General features: G+C 45.7%; 1 protein-coding gene across 1 annotated transcript in view; it reads right to left on the bottom strand.

The window, feature by feature from the left end:
• BCAT1 (branched chain amino acid transaminase 1) overlaps positions 1-19,884 on the bottom strand; it is a 77,464-nt gene that overhangs the window by 8,167 nt on the left and 49,413 nt on the right. Inside the window, exons 7-10 of the mRNA XM_038771452.1 lie at positions 16,956-17,098; positions 13,492-13,577; positions 7,912-8,052; positions 3,286-3,360 (exon numbers count right to left, since the gene is read on the bottom strand). Coding sequence (XP_038627380.1) covers positions 3,286-3,360; positions 7,912-8,052; positions 13,492-13,577; positions 16,956-17,098 — 445 coding nt within the window. The remainder of the gene's footprint in view (positions 1-3,285; positions 3,361-7,911; positions 8,053-13,491; positions 13,578-16,955; positions 17,099-19,884) is intronic.

Raw genomic sequence — 19,884 nt, 5'->3', positions numbered from 1 at the left:
TCTGATTTCCAAATGGTCAGGGCTTATATATGCCAGGGATTCAGCATGCACCATTCATTCATTCATTCAGTCATATTTTTTGAGCGCTTACTGTGTGCAGAGCACTGTACTAAGCGCTTGGAAAGTACAATTTGGCAACAGATAGAGACAATCCCTACCCAACAACGGGCTCACAGTCTAAAAGGGGGAGACAAAGACATCTTGACAGATCTGCAAGAAAATAAATGGAAGAAGAGAAAAAACAGCTAAAATTCTGGATGGCCTAAGGACTTTGGATGGATTTTCTCCTTCCCCATCTTCTTTTTTTAGGGGGTCTTTGTTAGGCATTCAGTATGTGTTAAGCACTGTTCCAAGCGCTGTGGCAGACACACACTGATCAAGTAGGACACAGTCTCTTGTCCCACATGGTGCTCACATTCTATGAGAAGCAGCATGGCTCAGTGGAAATGAGCACAGGCTTTGGAGTCAGAGGTCATGGGTTCAAATTCCGGCTCCGCCAATTGTCAGCTGTGTGACTTTGGGCAAGTCACTTCACTTCTCTATGCCTCAGTTACCTCATCTGTAAAATGGGGATGAAGACTGTGAGCCCTCTGTGGGACAACCTGATCACTTTGTAACCTCCCCAGCATTTAGAACAGTGCTTTGCACATAGTAAGTGCTTAATAAATGCTATTATTATTATTATTATCATCATTATTATTATTATTATTATTATTATTATTATGTGGGTGGGAGAACAGGGATTGAATCCCCATTTTACAGTTGAGAAAACTGAAACCCAGAAGTGAAATGATCAGGGTCACGCAGTAGCGGGGTGGCAGAGCTGGGATTAGAACCCAGGTCTTCTGGCTCCCAGGCCCGGGCTCTATCCACTAGGCCACACTGCTTCCCTTCTATTATCTTTTATGTGTTTTTAATTCTGTCACTTGATGGTCTTGGAATGTGGGAGGTTGAAAGTTTCGCCGAGTTTTAACACTGCTAGCTCTGATCTAGACTAAGAAAATGACCGAGGTCGAGAAGCAGCGTGGCTCAGGGGAAAGAGCCCAGGCTTTGGAGTCAGATGCCATGGGGTCAAATCCCACCTCCGCCGATTGTCAGCTGTGTGACTTTGGGCACTTAACTTCTCTGTGCCTCAGTTACCTCATCTGTAAAATGGGGATGAAGACTGTGAGCCCCCTGTGGGACAGCCTGATTGCCTTGTAACCTCCCCAGTGCTTAGGACAGTGCTTTGCACATAGTAAGTGCTTAATAAATGCCATCATTATTATCATTATTTTAAATCCCAGTCCCTGAATTCCACCTAGAATAGATTCTGTTGGATCTGTGATGTAACCAGTGTTTATTTTTCTTCCATCTAGCTCATTACAGGCAGGGTACATGTTTACTAAATCTACTGTACTGGACTCTCCCAATTGCTTAGTACTGTTCTCTGCACCTAGTAAGTGCTTTATAAATACCATCAATTGATAGAATGAGCTAAGTCTCCACCATTTCATCACCTCTTCTCCAAGAGGCCTTCCCTGGTTAAGGCTTCTATTTTTTTTCTTTTTTAATGGTATTGGTTAAGCGCTTTCTGCGCCAGGCACTGTACTAAGCTCTGGAGATACAAGCTAATCAGGTTGCAACCAGTCCAGGGCCCATCTGAAGCTCACAGTCTTAATCCCCATTTTACAAATCAATCAATCAATCAATCGTATTTATTGAGCGCTTACTGTGTGCAGAGCACTGTACTAAGCGCTTGGGAAGTACAAGTTGGCAAAATATAGAGACAGTCCCTACCCAACAGTGGGCTCACAGTCTAGAAGGGGGAGACAGAGAACAAAACCAAACATATTAACAAAATAAAATAAATAGAATAGATATGTACAAGTAAAATAAATACTTAAATAAATACATAAATACATAAATAAATAAATAAATAAATAAATAAATAAATAAATAAATAAATAAATGCAAACAAATAGGGTAACTGAGGCCCAGAGAACACACAGCAGATAAATGGCGGAGCTGGAGGGCTTGAACCCAGGTCCTCTGACCCACTAGGCCACACTGCTTCTTTTTCTTTTCTCTCTTTCTGTCTCTGTCTTTCTCTCTCCCCTCTCCCATTTTTTTTTTTTATGAAACTCTTAGCCAGTTCGCATACACTCCTTGCAGCAATGACTTATTAGTCCTGGAAGGATCCTTCTTCATTTATAAAAGATGACCAGAGTTTTGAGTTCTCTTTCCCTCCAGAGAAACCATCCATCCAACCAAGTCTGAGGAGACAGTATGGATAGGTGAATCCATCTAAATGGCAGTACTAGTTGGGAATAATAATATTACTAATAATGATGATGGTATTTGTTAGGCACTTACTATGTGCCAGGCATTTTACTAGCCACTAGAGTGGGTACAAGCAAACTGAGATGGACAAAGAACCTGTCACATGTGGGGCTCACAGTCTTAATCCCTGTTTTCCAGATGAGGTAAGTGAGGCCCAGAGAAGTGAAGTGATTTACCCAAGGTCACGAAGCAGACAAGCGGCAGAGCTGCGATTAGAAACCATGACCTTCTGACTCCCAAGCCTGTGCTCTAACAGGCCATGCTGCTTCTACAGCATAGACTCCAGAGGCAGAAAGAAACATGGAGACAATAATAATAATAATAATAATGATTATGGTATTTGTTAAGTGCTTACTATGTGCCAAATACTGGTCTAAGAGGTGGGATAATAATAATGATGGTATTTGTCAAGCGTTTACTATGTGTGAAGCACTGTTTTAAGCACTGGGGAGGTTACAAGATGATCAGGTTGTCCCACGGGGGCCTCACAGTCTTAATCCCCATTTTACAGATGAGGTCACTGAGGCACAGAGAAGTGAAGTGACTTGCCCAAAGCCACGCAGCTGACAATTGGCGGAGCCGGGGTTTGAACCCATGACCTCTGACTCCAAAGTCCGTGCTCTTTCCACTGAGCCACGCTGCTTCTTGGGTTCACAGGTAGATACACAGTAGTCACGGGTAGATACAAGATAGGTAGTCCCACGTGAGGCTCAGTCTTACTCCCCATTTTCCAGATAGGTAACTGAGGCCCAGAGAAGTGAAGTGACTTGCCCAAGGTCACACAGCCGACAAGAGGAGGAGCCAGGATTGGAATCCATGACCCTCCGAGTCCCAGGACCGTGCTCTATCCATTATGCCATGCTGTTTCGCCTGATCTGATCCCCTGATCCAGCTGATCCCTTTCCCAGCTCTCAGGCCACGAGAGAGTCTCACTGTCCCATTCCGACAGGAAATGGCACTTACCTGAATGTCAGTCAGCTGGTCCAGGAGGCGGGTTGTCAGCTCAGGGCCGTTGTCCATAGTTGGAATGTGCAAAGTCTGAGGAAAGAGCCATGAGACATCACTCTGAAGCCAAGGTTGATTAATAATATTTCTGGTATGGATTATAATAATAATAATAGTAATGGTATTTGTTAAGCGCTTACTCTGTGCCACGCACTATACTAAGCACTGGAGTGGTTAAAAGCCAACTGGGTTGAACACAGTCCCTGTCCCACACGGGGTTCACAGTCTAAATCCCCATTTTTCAGATGAGGTAACTGAGACCCAGAGAAGTGGAGTGACTTGCCCAGAGTCACACAGCAGTCAAGTGGTGGAGCCAGTATTAGAACCCATGACTTCCTGACTCCAGGCCCGTGCTCTATCTACTATGTCATGCTGCTTCTCATAATGATAATGGCATTTGTTAAGCACTTACTATGTGTCAAGTGCTGTTCTAAGCTCTGGGGTAGATCAATCAATCAGTCAATCAATCGTATTTATTGAGCACTTACTGTGTGCAGAGCACTGTACTAAGCGCTAAGCTAATCACGTTGGCCACATTCCCTGTCCTGCATGAAAATCAGTCTTAATCTCCATTTGACAGATGAGGGAACTAAGGCACAGAGAAGTGAAATGACTGGCTCAAGGTCACATGGCAGGCAAAAACTCCTCACCCTGGGCTTCAAGGCTGTCCATCACCTCACCCCCTCCTACCTCACCTCCCTTCTCTCCTTCTCCAGCCCAGCCCGCACCCTCCGCTCCTCCACCGCTAACCTCCTCAGTGTACCTCGTTCTCGCCTGTCCTACCATCGACCCCCGGCCCACGTCATCCCCCGGGCCTGGAATGCCCTCCCTCTGCCCCTCCGCCAAGCTAGCTCTCTTCCTCCCTTCAAAGCCCTACTGAGAGCTCACCTCCTCCAGGAGGCCTTCCCAGACTGAGCCCCCTCCTTCCTCTTCCCCTCCTCCCCCCTCCCCATCCCCCCTGCCTTACCTCCTTCCCCTCCCCACAGCACCTGCATATATGTATATGTGTTTGTATGTATTTATTACTCTATATATTCATTTATTTTACTTGTACATATTAATTCTATTTATTTTATTTTGTTAATATGTTTTGTTGTCTGTCTCCCCCTTCTAGACTGTGAGCCTGCTGTTGGGTAGGGACCGTCTCTATATGTTGCCAACTTGTACTTCCCAAGCGCTTTTCTAGACTGTGAGCCCACTGTTGGGTAGAAGCAGCGTGGCTCGGTGGAAAGAGCCCGGGCTTTGGAGTCAGAGGTCATGAGTTCTAATCCCTGCTCCACCACTTGTCTGCTGTGTGACCTTGGTCAACTCACTTAACTTCTCTGTGCCTCAGTTACCTCATCTGTAAAATGAGGATTAAAGCTGTGAGCCTCAGGAGGGACAACCTGGTTACCTTGTATCTACCCCAGTGCTTGGCACATAGTAAGTGCTTAACAAATACAATTATTATTATTATTATTATTAGAATAATACGATTGATTGATGGATTGCAGCTCGTCCACGCCGCGCTGTTCTTCCTGGTCTACCTGGCGGCCTTGGCGGGGAATCTCCTCATTGCTACCGTCATCACCCTCGACCAGAGCCTTCACACCCCCATGTACTTCTTCCTCAGAAGCCTGTCCATCCTTGATCTCTGCCTCATCTCCGTCACCGTCCCCAAATACATCCACAATTCCCTGAACGACCAATGGTCCATCTATTATTGCAGCTGTATGGCTCAAGTATTTCTGGTGGTTCTGTTTGCCGGTTTGGAGGTGTTCCTCCTCACGGCGATGTCCTACGACTGCTACGCAGCCATCTGCCACCCCCTGAGCTACGGGGTCATCATGAATGCCCTCCCTCTGCCCATCCGCCAAGCTAGCTCTCTTCCTCCCTTCAAGGCCCTACTGAGAGCTCACCTCCTCCAGGAGGCCTTCCCACACTGAGCCCCCTCCCCCTCCTCCCCCTCTCCATCCCTCCTGCTTACCTCCTTCCCCTCCCCACAGCACCTGTATATATATATATATATATATATATATATATATATATATATATATATGTTTGTACGTATTTATTACTCTATTTATTTTATTTGTACATTATTTATTCTATTTATTTTATTTTGTTAATATGTTTTGTTTTGTTCTCTGTCTCCCCCTTCTAGACTGCGAGCCCACTGTTGGGTAGGGACCGTCTCTATATATTGCCAACTTGTACTTCCCAAGCGCTTAGTACAGTGCTCTGTACACAGTAAGCACTCAATAAATACGATTGAATGAATGAATGAATGAATAGGATAATGTGAGAAGCAACATGGCATGTGGATAGGGCACCGGCCTGGGAGACATAAGGTCATGGATTCTAATTCTGGCTCTGACACTCGTCTGCTGTGTGACCTTAGGCATGTCACTGCACTTCTTTGGGCCTCAGTTATCTCCTCTGTCAAATGGGGATTAAGACTGGGAGCCCCAAGGGGACATGGCCTGTGTCCAACCCAATTATCCTGTATCCATCCCAGTGCTTAATACATGCCTGACACATGTAAGTAAGTTCTTAACAACTACCACAATCATTATTATTATCATTATTATTATTATTAAATTAAGTTGCTCTATAAATTTTCAAGTGGGAACATAGTTTGCATATATATATATACATGTAAAAAAACTATAAATGTAAATGTAAATATAAATTTATGATTGATGGTACATCTCCCTAAAATGACATAGAAATCAAGGAAGTTTCCATATGAAACTTGTTGTATTGTACTCTCCCAAGTGCTTATTACAGTGCTTTGCACACAAGTGCTCAGTGTATATGAATGAATGAATCAAACAGCATGGTCTACTGGACTTTGCGGCAAGTCATTTCAGTTCTCTTGAGGATTAAGACTGTTGCCCCCATGTGGGACCGGGACTGTGTCCCACCTGAGTAGTTTGTATCTACCCCAATGCTTAGTACAGTGACTGGTAATAATAATAATAATAATAATGATGGCATTTATTAAGCGCTTATGTGCAAAGCACTGTTCTAAGCGCTCGGGAGGTTATAAGGTGATCAGATTGTCCCACATAGTAAGCTCTTAAGAAATACTATTTCAACACACAACAACAACAAAAAAAAAGCATGGGCCCAGGAGTCAGGGGACCTGTTTTCTAATCCCAGCTCTATCCCTTGTCTGCTATAAATTATCTGTGCCTCAGTTACCTCATCTTTAAAATAGGGATTAAATTCTAGTTGCTTTCCTTAGACAGTGAGCCTCATGTGGGATGGAAACTGAATCTGCCTTGATGATCTTGTATCTACCTCAGTGCTTAGTAAAGTGTGTGGCACATAACAGTGTTTCACAAATGCCATAATTTATATTTGTAGGATAGAAGCCCCCCCTGTCAGGGTCACATCTGGAGAGTTTCCAGTCCTCTACTAGTCTCAGCTAAGGAAGGGAGAGTGAAGCAGAGGCCTGTCCATTCCATTCCTAGCTTGGCCAGTCAAAACTCACCCGTGCTGAGCAGCAGCGGCCGGGGAGAGAGTCGAGGGCAGAGACTCAAGTTTACTGCGTGGAAGTATTTTTACCAAAAAAACTCCAAGGATCCACTACAAGAACAACTGCAGAAGGAGAGTGGGGCGTTCTGGAAGAGATGTGTCCATGCTGTCACTCTGGGTCAGAAAGGACTCGACGGCATAAGACAAGACAAGGATAGAAGCCAGATGCCCGTGTTCTGCCTTTAAGAAGCTAGCTGTCTAAGGGAAAAAGGAGAATAAAATACCTATTTTGGAAATGCACTCGACTGCCGGGAATTACCATGAATATGGAGGCATCAGAGATGAAAAGGAGCATGCTAGGGTGTCAGAGAAGAGAACTGATAAGAAAATGAGGTCTGTGCCTGCCCTAGTGGATAGAACCCGGGCTTGGGAGTCAGAAGGTCATGGGTTCAAATCCCAGCTTTGCCTCTTGTCTGCTGCATGACCCTGGGAAGACACTTAGCTTCTCTAGATTTCAGTTACCTCATCTGTAAAATGAGGATTTAGAGTGTGAGCCCCATGAGGGACAGGGATTGTCTCCTACCTGATTACCTTGTGACTACCCCGGGGCTTAGAATGGTGCTTAGCACAATGTAAGTGCTTAACAAATACGCTCTAATGGTAGAGCTCAGTCATATGAGATTTCTCAAGAACACAACCCCTCGCCCTACAGGGGAACTGGGTGATCGAGTGTACAGACTAATCCTCGAGGGGAAAATAAACAACTTTTTTAAATGGTATTTGTCAAGCACCTGCTATGTGCTAGGCACCCACTAAATTCTGGGGTAGATATAAAATAATCCAGTTGGACACCATCCATGTCCCACATGAGACTCACAGTCTTCATCCCCATTTTACAGATGAGGCAATTGAGTCAGAGAAGTGAAGTGACTTGCTCAATGTCACACACAGCAGACAAGTGGTGAAGCCGGGATTAGAACCCAGGTCCTCTGACACCCTTGTGAAGAAGTGGTTAACTCCATTTTCCGATCACAGATGGACAAACAAGAATCAACAAAACTCCATCATTCTGGGACTCCGGAAGTAGTGAAAAGTGCAGAAATCAAGGTATTTTCTTCTTACCTTCCCTCCATAGAGTATTTCAGAAACCGGACAAACAATGCAGGCTGTGCCACAGCCAAACATTTCCTTAACTCGGTTTCTCTCCAAGGCGACGATGAGGTCATTCATGGTAAGGTACCGCTCTGACACCTTAAATTCGCCCTAAGGGAATGGTAAAAAGCCAACAATCAATTTTCTTCCTTCATCTTGGACTGGTGGGGCTGGGGGAGAAGGCAGAGGAGAAAGGAGAGGAGAAGAGAGGGCTTCGCAAAGTTGACTCTCTTTTAAACACTTGTGGCAATATCATGTCTACACCTCTGGCATGTATGTTCTGTCTGATACCAGATTTATATGTCTTGGGTTAGGTAATAATAATAATAATGAAGATGGTATTTTTAATAATAATAATAATAATGGCATTTATTAAGCACTTACTACGTGCAAAGCACTGTTCTAAGCATTAGGGAGTTAAAAGGTGATCAGGTTGTCCCACAAGTGGTTGACCGTCTTCATCCCCATTTTACAGATGAGGTAACCAAGGCACAGAGAAGTTAAGTGACTTGCCCAAAGTCACACAGCTGACAAGTGGCGGAGGTGGGATTTGAAACCATGACTTCTGACTCCAAAGCCCGTGCTCTTTCCACTGAGCCATTCTATGCATCAGGTACTGGTCTAAGCACTGGGGTAGATCCAAGCTAATCAGGTTGGAACAGTCCCTGTCCCCCATGGGACTCACAGTCTTCAACCACACAATAATAATAATAATAATAATAATAATAACAATAATAATGGTATCAGTTAAGCACTTTCTATGTACTTGGCACTGTACTAAGCGCTGGGGTGGATACAAGCAAATCGGGTTGGACACCGTCCCCGTCCCTCACAGGGCTCTCACATTCTTCATCCCCATTTTCCATATGAGGGAGCAGAGGCCCAGAGAAGTGAGGTGACTTGCCCAAGGTCACACAGCAGAAAAGTGGTGGAGCCTCATCTTTAAAATGGGGATTGAGTCTCACAAGGGACGGGGCTGTGTCCAACCCGATTTGCTTGGCTCCACTGCAGTGTTTAGTACAGTACCTGGCACATATTTAGCACTAAACCAATACCCCAATTTGTTCATTTTATTTTTATCAAAAGTAAAGCAGAAGCCTCAGAATGGGACACCCGGAACCGGACGGTACCGAGCTGGCCTGGGTGTCCGGAGCCAGGTGACAGAGGACGGAGAGCAGAGCCCCACCCGGGGAGATGGAGCCAATCGGCCGCTTTCTCTTCATCTCCGCCGACCGTGGCTGTCCTGTTTTTATAACCCACAAGGTTACAGAGGCCTCTGACGGAATGTCTGTCCGAGAGGATTAGTTGAGCTGACGGAAAACAAGCTGAGTCTTTGGGAAAAACAAATACGTCAAACAGAGCAGCTTTTTTGCTCTCCGTCTTTATCTGGGGGCTGGGGGCTGGGGGCAGTTTGCCCTGCCTGGTGAGCCCCACCTCACCCCCTAACCTCTTGCCATTTCACATCTCTCTTTTGAAATAGCTTTTCAAAAACCCATCGGGGTTGGGACGTTGGAGGAAACCCTTCCTCCATTAGAGCCTATTTTTCCTGCAGGCTTAATCCTGGAGGATTTTCCACACGGAGTGTGTCGGTGCTTAGGTTGGAAATTCGTTCTTTTTTCTCTTTTCACTAAAACACACACGACTGATCTTCCAAAGTGCATGAGCCCAACGCTACGCAGGGCAGGCTGTTTGAAATGATCCTGATAGCTTTTGCCAACGTGCCAGCCAGGCCACAGCAGGCACCTTTCCCCCTTTCAGAAATCCTTGTCGGGCCGGGGTGGAGAGACGGTTCGCCAGGCACGTGGATTTATCAATATGTTTCTCGCCTGTGGCATTGGACTACAGCGAGGACAGGACCTCATTCCCCGGGCAGTCGGAGATTTTGCCAGGGCCTCTCGAACACCTTCCAAGCGCCCCTGGAGAATTCCGTTTGACGGCTACCTTATCGAGCCTCCGTCTTGGGCAAAATATTTCCCGGAGCCAAGTGGTTGAATGTGTCTGCCGGTCTCGCTGAGGCGGAGAGGTGGGCCTCCAACAGCAGCTGGGAATTTCCTGAAGCACGTTGAGGGTAGGCGGCTCCGTCTGTCGCACATCCTCTGGACCGTAAGCTCGTTGTGGGCAGGGAATGTGTTTGCTTATTGTTGTATGGTGCTCTCCCAAGCGGTTAGTACAGTAAGCACTCAGTAAATATGACTGAATGAATGAATGCTTGGATTCACATTTAAGACGTTGGGCTGGCCAGCGTGGCTGCTTGGGTGAAGCCCAGCATGGACAGAGGCCCCTGTCTTTTCTACACATGCATCATCTACGTGAGCTTGCCCTCCCCACCCACAACGAGAGGCTGTGGTAAACTGTTCTACCTCCACCCCCCACCCCCTGTCCTCCTCCAGGGTTGCCTAGTGGCTAGAGCCCGGATTTGGGAGTCAGGAGGACCTGGGTTCTAATCCCAGCACCGCCACTTGATGATGATGATGACATTTATTAAGCACTTACTATGTGCAAAGCACTGTTCTAAGCTCTGGGGAGGTTACAAGGTGATCAGGTTGTCCCACGGGAGTGTCACAGTCTTCATTCCCATTTTACAGATGAGGTAACTGAGGCACAGAGAAGTGAAGTGACTTGCCCAAAGCCACACAGCTGACAATTGGCGGAGCCGGGGTTTGAACCCATGACCTCTGACTCCAAAGCCCGTGCTCTTCTCCACTGAGCCATGCTGCTTCTCTTGTCTGCTGTGGGACCTTGGGCAAGTCACCTAACTTTTCTGGGCCTCAGTTCCCTCATCTGTGAAATGGGGACTGATAGCATGAGCCCCACGTGGAATAAGGGACTGTGTCCAAGCCGATTTGCTTGTATCCAACCCGGTGCTTAGTTCAGTTCCTGGCACATAGTAAGTGCTCAACAAACACCACAACTATTATTATTATTATTATTATTATTATCCAAGGGGTCCTGGGAACAGTAAGGTCTAGTGGAGCAAGTCGGAGCCTGAGAGTCAGAAGGACCTGGGTTCTAATCCCAGCTCGGCCACTTGCCTGCTGGGTGACCTCGGGCAAGTCACTTCACTTCTCTGTGCCTCAGTTGCCTCACCTGTAAAATGGGGATGAAAACTGTGAGCCCCACGAGGGACAACCTGATTACCCTGTATCTACCCCAACCCTTAGAACAGTGCTTGGCACATAGTAAGCACTTAAATACCATTATTATCATTATTATTATCATTATTATTATTATTATTATTATTATTATTATTAATTCAGCGCTTAGTACAGTGTTTGGCACATAGTAAGCACCAGTGAAGTGCAGGGTGGCCTAGAGGAGAGGGAGCGGGTTTGGTACTTGGGAAATCGGCCTTCTGCTTCGGACTCTGCCACCGGCCCCTTAGTCATTCAGTCAGTCAATCGTATTTACTGAGCACTTATTGTGTGCAGAGCACTGTATTAAGTGCTTGGGAGAGTGCAATAGAGCAATAAACAGACACATTCCCTGCCCACAGTGAGTTTACAGTCTAGAGGGGGAGACAAGACATTGATATGAATAAATTAATGACGGATACAGACACAAACGGTGTGGGACTGAGAGGGGGAGATGAACAAAGGGAGCGAGTCAGGGCGACACAGAAGGGAGTGGGAGAGGAGGAAAAATAGGGCTTAGTCAGAGAAGGCCTCTTGGAGGAGATGGGCTCCCTGTATTGGACTCTCCCCAGCTCTCAGTACAGTGCTCTGCACTCAGTAAGCGCTCAATAAATACCATTGAATGGATGAATGAATGAATGGCAGTGCCTGATATGATCAGCTGTGTCAAGCGTGGCACTTGACACATAGTAAATGCTTCCAGGAACACCAGCATTCCTATGTCCTCTAGACTGTAAACTCATCGTGGGCAGGGAATTTGTCTGTTATATTCTTCTTTTGGACTCTCCCAAGTGCTTAGCACAGTGCTCTGCACACAGTAAGTGCTTAATAAATAGAGAGGCAGCGTGGCTCAGTGGAAAAAGCCCAGGCTTGGGAGTCAGAGGACGTGGGTTCTAATCCAGGCTCCGCCACTTGTCAGCTGTGTGACTTTGGGCAAGTCACTTCACTTCTCTGTGACTCAGTTAGCTCATCTGTAAAATGGGAATTAAGACTGTGAGCCCCATGTGGGACAACCTGATTACCTTGTATCTCCCTCAGCATTTAGAACAGTGCTTGGCACATAGTAAGCACTTAACAAATACCAAAATTATTATTATTAATAAATATGATTGAATGAATGAATAAATAGATATGATTGACTGACTGACTGGGCAGGGAATGTGTCTGTTCTACTGTTCTTTTAAACTCTCCCAAGCACTATGTACAGTGCTCTGCCAAGGGTAAGTGTTCAATAATAATAATAATCATAATAATGATGGAATTAGTTAAGCGCTTATTATGTGTGAAGCACTGTTCTAAGCGCTGATCATGTTGATATTTTTAAATAAAAGTAATAATAATAATGATGGTATTTGTTAAGCATTTACTATGAGAAGCAGCGTGGCTCAGTGCAAAGAGCTTTGGAGTCAGAGGTCATGGGTTCAAATTCTGGCTCCGCCAACTGCCAACTGTCAGCTGTGTGACTTTGGGCAAGTCACTTAACTTCTCTGGGCCTCAGTTAGCTCATCTGTAAAATGGGGATTAAAACTGTGAACCCCCCGTGGGACAACCTGACCACCTTGTAACCTCCCCAGTGCTTAGGACAGTACAATAGAGGACATAGTAAGCACTTAACAAATACCATCATTATTATTAATATGTGTGAAGCACTGTTCTAAGCGCTGGGGGGATAAAAGGTGATCAGGTTGTCCCACGTGGGGCTCACAGTCTTAATCCCCATTTTACAGATGAGGTAACTGAGGCACAGAGAAGTTATGTAACTTGCCCAAAGTCACACAGCTGACGAGTGGCGGAGTCGGCATTAGAACCCATGACCTGTGACTCCCAAGCCAATGCTCTCTCCACTAAGTCACCCTTGGAATAAACACAACTGACCAACAGACTGACGCTAGACTCAAAGTTCATCCTCCAGACTGAAAGCTCTTTGTGGGCAGGGAACATTGTACTGGACTCTCCCAGCTGCTCAGTACAGTGCTCCGCACACAGCAAGCGTTCAGTAAATGCGACTGATTAATTTACCTCTTCTGACCCGAGTGGCCGACAGAGAGGAGGATGGAGAGAAAACCCAGCCAAGTCTTCGCTCCCCACATTTGCAATCGAGACCCCAGCCTGGATGCCTTCTTTCTTTTTTGTTTTCCTTTTCCTTTTTAACTACCCGATCCTGCCCGACAGGTTCCTCTGGATCTTTTGGAACGGGGGCTGGTTATTTGACGGATCCGCCAAGACGGCCGCTTCTAAACGAGATCTCTTCACTCGTGCTCCGATGGGAAGCGCAGATAGGCCGGGTCGGAGCCGGGGGGTGGTGGGCAGAGGCGGGTGGTGATTATTTCGGCGCAAAGGGTGGGCTCCCTTCCACCCCCAACCCCGCCGTTTATCTCCCGGCCATAAAATCTGGAGGTCCAAAGCCGCAAATACCCACCCATCTGCGTGCCAGTTCCAAGATGCACTGCCTCGTCACTCCTGGAAGGATGATCCCATCTAGGGGTGGCGTGGCCAGCTCCTCCTCTGCCGGTGAGAAAAAACGAAACCCGGGGGTGGGAGGAGAAAGGGAAGAAAAGTTCAAATGGGGATGGTCCTGAGCGACTCCGCTCAATTCGGTTCAATTCAATCGGATTTATTGAGCGTCGACTGTACTGTTCATCAGATACAGCGTCAGAGAGATTTGGAAATCTTGGTGATGGTCAGTGGAAATTAGCACATGATGTCATATTCAGCGCTTAGAACAGTGCTCAGCGCTTAGAACAGTGCTTTGCATATAGTAAGTGCTTAATAAATGCCATTAAAATATCTATTTTGTTATATATATTTTATAAATTAGTTAATACATATTTATTATATATATATTTATATTATATATTTCTATATCATATATTAATGTATATATATGAATTAATAAATATGTATTTATTTTTATATGTATCTTGAGCATTGACTGTGTGCAGAGCACTTTACTGAGCGATTGGGAGAGGACAAAAAAAAATATAGAGATACATTCCCTTCCCAAAACTTCTCATCAAACTCCTATTAATCGATCATTTCATTCATTCATTCATTCATTCATTCATTCATTCATCGAAGCAGGGTGGCTCAGTGGAAAGAGCATGGGCTTGGGACTCAGAGGTCAAATCCCAGCTCTGCCCCTTGTCAGCTGTGTGACTTTGGGCAAGTCACTTAACCTCTCTGGGCCTCAGTTCCCTCATCTGTAAAATGGGGATTAAGATTGTGAGCCCCACATGGGACAACCTGATCACTTTGTATCCTCCCCAGCGCTCAGAACAGTGCTTTGCACATAGTAAGCGCTTAACAAATGCCAAAATTATTATTATTCATTCATTCAGTCGCATTTTCATTGAGCGGTTCCTGTATGCAGAGCACTGCACTGAGCACTTGGGAGAGGAAAACAGAACAATAAACAGACATACTCCCTGCCTGCACTGAGTTTACAGTCTCGAGAAGCTTTTCATTCATTCATTCAATCGTATTTATTGAGCGCTTACTGTGCACAGAGCACTGTACTAAGCGCTTGGGAAGTACAAAACAGCAACTATAGAGACGGTCCCTGCCCAGCAGTGGGCTTACAGTCTAGAGCTGACATTATTGAGAGTTTACTATGTTCAGCTCCCACTCAGAATCGCACCTGGAGAGTTTCCAGTCTTCTACCAGACTCGGCTGAGGGAGGGAGAGTGAAGCAGAGGCCTACCCATTCCAGTCCTAGCTTGGCCAGTGGCTAGCGAGTGGCAGGCCGTCTGCCAAAAGCCAAAACTCACTCGTGCTGGACAGCAGTGGCCCGGGAGAGAGTCGAAGGCAGAGATTCAAGTTCACTGTGCAGAAGTAGGCCATGGTAAACCACTTCTGCATTTTTACCAAGAAAAATCGACGGATATGCAACCAGAACGATTGCAGATGGAGGTGGGGCATTCTGGGAGAGAGGTGTCCATGGAGTCGTTATTATCATTATTATTAGGTAGATGTTGAGGGTGGGAAGGTAATAAGAATAATAACATTGGTATTTGGTAAGCACTTATCACTTTTCATGTGTCAAGCACTGGAGTAGATAGATACAAGCCAATCAGGTTGGACACAGTCCCTGCCCCACCCAGGGCTCACAGTCTTCATCCCCATTTTACAGATGAGGGAACTGAGTCCCAGAGTCCCCACAGCACCTGTATATATGTATAAATGTTTGTACATATTTGTTACTCTATTTATTTATTTATTTATTTTACTTGTACATATCTATTCTATTTATTTTATTTTGTTAGTATGTTTGGTTTTGTTCTCTGTCTCCCCCTTTTAGATGGTGAGCCCACTGTTGGGTAGGGACTGTCTCTATATGTTGCCAACTTGTACTTCCCAAGCACTTAGTACAGTGCTCTGCACACAGTAAGCGCTCAATAAATACGATTGATGATGATGATGATGATGATGAAGGGACTTGCCCAAGATCACATAGCAGATAAGTGGCGGAGGCGGAATTAGAACCCAGGTCCTTCTGACTCCCAGGAATGTGGTCTATCCATTAGACCACACTGCTTCTCCGCTGGTCCCGCCTGAGGACCAGACCGTCCACTTTGTGAGGAAAGGTCCTCTGTTCTTCACTAGGTACCTTACTGCTGCAACGCTCTTGTTTCTAGATTTTTTAACATAACTTGCAGCTCATTGTGGTCAAGTAATGTAACTCTTTATTGCTGTATTGTCCTCTCCCAAGCGCTTAGTCCAGTGCTCTGTACACAGTAAATGCTCAAGAAATACAATTGAATGAATGAATGGATAGATGACTCTGTGATAAACGGCAAGTCTGAGAGGGGATATGAGGGAAGTCTACAGTGATGAAAGGTATGGACAGGTTGGAGTAATAGTTTGTCTGGAGCAACTTCTATAAGCAGTGTGGTCCAGTGGAAAGAGCACAGGATCCGGAATGAAGACCTGGGTTCTAATCCTGCCTCCATCTTTCTTTTTTTAATGGTATCTGAGGGGGTAGTTACAAGATAATCAGGACTGACAGTCCCACATGGGGCTCCCAGTCTCAATCCCCACCTTACAGATGAGATAACCGAGGCCCAGAGAAGTGAAGTGGCTTGCCCAAGGTCACACAGCAGACAAGCGAGAAGCAGCATGGCCTAGCGGAAAGAGCCTGGGAATCTGAGGACCTGGGTTCTAATTCCCCATGCACCATTTTCCTGCTATGGGAACTTGGTCAAAGTACGTAACTTCTCTGTGTCTCAGGATCCTCATCTGTTTGATAGGGTTTAAAAACCTGTTCTCCTCTCCCTCCTTAGATTGTGATCTCCAAGTGGGAGGGGGACTGTGTCTGGTCTGATTATCTTGTATCTAGCCCAGTGTTTAGCACTGTGGGACACATAGTAAATCTTAATTAATAGTGCTATCATTATTATTACTATTATTGTTGTTGTTAATGCACTGTATCACATCCTCTTTAAGCGCTGGGATGATACGAGCAAATCAAGGTTTGATGCATTCCCTGTCCCATGTGGGGCTCACAGTCTTAATCCCCATTTTACACATGAGGCAACTGAAGCCCAGAGAAGTAAAGTGACTTGCCCAAGGTCACCCAGCTGACAGGTGGCAGAGCCGGGATTAGAACACAGGTTCTTTCGACTCCCAGGTCCTTGGCCTAGCCACTAACCCACGCTGCTCTGCACACGTTAAGTGCTCATAAATACGACTGATTGATCGATTGTATAGGGTGCAAACTCTCCTTTTCTACAAAAAATTCAAAGGAGGGAAGGCATTCTCATCAGCTCTGTGGAAATGTGAGCTCAACTAGAAGTCAACAGCCAACCAAATCTGTCACCAAAAGTACGAAGGCCTTGACCAACCCGCACAGCGGATAAGGAACGATGAGCTGAAATCTTACGTTACCTCCATCTTCGTTTACCCAGAAGAGAAAAAGATTCATCGTCCCGACTTCAGTTATCTGCTCGTCATCTCCATAGAGCCAAAGAACCTGCTGGCACCCATAATCCGCTGCTTCTCGCTGGGCGAAGATGGAGGATCCATAATTCCTTTTGTGAGAGAGGAGACACAGGAAGCGTTATCGGGCTGGCTTTCTCCTCTGCTCCTCCAAAAGGCAAATGAACTTCAAGGAGCTTAGTGACGATAGTTTCAAAACAGAATAGAAAAAAAATCACCAGCTTCATCCTTGTCATTTAAATAGTTTCGGCTTGAGATTGACACCACCGATCTCAATTCTCTTTTACGCGCACGCACACTCCCACCCCCACACCCACGATTTTAAAGAGAATTATAAATATTAGCTGATGGGCTTCCCAAAGAGTTCTCCGCAAGAAGACAATTCTCTGAGAAAATTCTACTCTCTGGTCAGTTCTCAACTGAAACGTGTTTCAGGCTCCCATCTCAGCAGACGTGGGCTGTTGTTAGAACATTCCCAATTCCCACCCCAGCATTCAATCACTCCATCAAGCCATAAGGGGTATTTATTGAGTGCTTACTGTGTGCAGAGCACTGGACTAAGGGCTTGAGAGAGACCCAAGCACTTGGGAGAGAAGCAGTGTGGCTTAGTGAGAAGCAGTATGGCTTATGTGTTGCCGACTTGTACTTCCCAAGCTCTTAGTACAGTGCTCTGCACACAGTAAGCGCTCAATAAATACGACTGATTGATTGATTGATTAACAGATAGAGCATGGTCCTGGGAGGCCGAAGGACCCGGGTTCTAATCCCGACTCCATCACATGTCTGTTGTATGACCTTCGGCAAGTCACTTCACTTTTCTGGGCCTCGGTTACCTCATCTGTAAAATGGGATTGAGAGTGGGAGCCCCATGTGGGACAGGGACTGGGTCCAACCTGATTAACTTGTATCTACCCCAGCTGAGAACAGGGTTTTGAAAATAATAAGTGCTTAACAAGTACCATTATTACCCACCTTCAAAGCCATCACAGTAATTTAACGTACAACTAAAGTCCACAAAAAGGAGCTCAGAATGGGGAAGAATAAGGAAGTGAGTGGTTTATATTAATGTCTGTCTTCCCCACCCCTAAACTGTAAACTCACTGTGGGAAGTGTATGTTTATTGTTCTACTCTCCCAAGCACTCAGTACAGTCCTCTGCACATGGTAAGTGCTCAATAAATACGATTGAATTAACTAATACTAAAATTCCATATCCTCCAAGAAGCCTTCCCTGACTAAGCCCTCACTTCCTGTTCTATTGCTCCTTTCTGTGTTGCCCCGGCACTTGGTTTTGTTTTGTTGTCTGTTTCCCGCTTCTAGACTGTGAGCCCGTTGTTGGGAAGGGACCATTTCTATATGTTGCCGACTTGTACTTCCCAAGTGCTTAGTACAGTGCTCTGCACACAGGAAGCGCTCAATAAATACGACTGAATGAATGAATGAATGAATGAATTTGTTCCCTTTATACACTTTCAGCCCCACAGCGCTTACGGACATAATCAAAATTAATTTGTTTACATTACTGTCTGTATCATCCTCTGGACTGTAAGTTCCTTGTGAGCAGGGAATGTGCCTACCAATGCTGTTATATTGTACTCTTCTAAATGCTAGGTACAGTGCTCTACAATCAATTAATCAATCAATCTTATTTACTGAGAGCTTATTATTTGCAGAGCACTATACTAAGTGCTTGGAAGAGTACAATATCACAGAGTGGTTAGACATGTTCCCTGCCCACAATAAGCTTGCAGTGCAGAGGGGGAGACAGACATTAATAAAAATAAGGAATTTAGAACATAATAATCATAATAATAATGGCATTTATTAAGCACTTACTATGTGCCAAGGACTGTTTTAAGTGGTGGGGAGATTACAAAGTGATGGGGTTGTCCCACAGGGCTCACAGTCTTCATCCCCATTTTACAGATGAGGTAACTGAGGCCCAGAGAAGTGAAGTGACTTGCCCAAAGTCACACACCTGACATTGGTGGAGCTGGGACTTGAACCCATGACCTCTGACTCCAAAGCCCGCGCTCTTTCCACTGAGCCACGCTGCTTCACTTAAAAGTGAGTGTTGTGAGGTTGAGGGTGGGGCAAATAGCAAATGCCCAAAGGTCACAGATCTAAGTGCGGAGATGAGGCAGAAGGGAGAAGGAGTTGGGAGAAAGAGGGCTTCATTGGGGAAGGCCTCTTGAAGGGGACGTGACTTTAATAATTTATTGAAGGTGGAGAGGGTGATGGTCTGGCAGATATGGACGGGGAGGGTCCCAGGCTAGGGGGAGGACATGGGAAAGGGGTCGGCGGTGAAAAAGATGAGAGCAAGGTACGGTGAGTACGGTGAGTATGGTGAGACTGAGCCCCTTCCTTCCTCTCCCCCTCGTCCCCCTCTCCATCCCCCCATCTTACCTCCTTCCCTTCCCCACAGCACCTGTATATATGGATATATGGTTGTACATATTTATTACTCTATTTATTTATTTATTTATTTATTTTACTTGTACATTTCTATCCTATTTATTTTATTTTGTTGGTATGTTTGGTTCTGTTCTCTGTCTCCCCCTTTTAGACTGTGAGCCCACTGTTGGGTAGGGACTGTCTCTATGTGTTGCCAATTTGTACTTCCCAAGCGCTTAGTACAGTGCTCTGCACATAGTAAGCGCTCAATAAATACGATTGATTGATTGACTGAGTAGTTTGGCATTAGAGGAGCGGAGGGTGCGGGCTGGGCTGGAGAAGGAGAGGGGGAGTTGAGGTAGGAGCAGGGCGAGGGGATGGACGGCTTTGAAGCCATGGTGAGAAGTTTCTGTTTGATGCGGAGGTGGATGGGCAACCACTGGAGGTTCTTGAGGGGTGGGGAGACATGGGGAGATGCTTGGCTC

This window comes from Tachyglossus aculeatus, chromosome 2 (genome assembly GCF_015852505.1).
Source record: "Tachyglossus aculeatus isolate mTacAcu1 chromosome 2, mTacAcu1.pri, whole genome shotgun sequence".
Lineage (NCBI taxonomy): Eukaryota > Metazoa > Chordata > Mammalia > Monotremata > Tachyglossidae > Tachyglossus > Tachyglossus aculeatus.
This window is presented reverse-complemented; position numbering and strand designations above follow the sequence as displayed.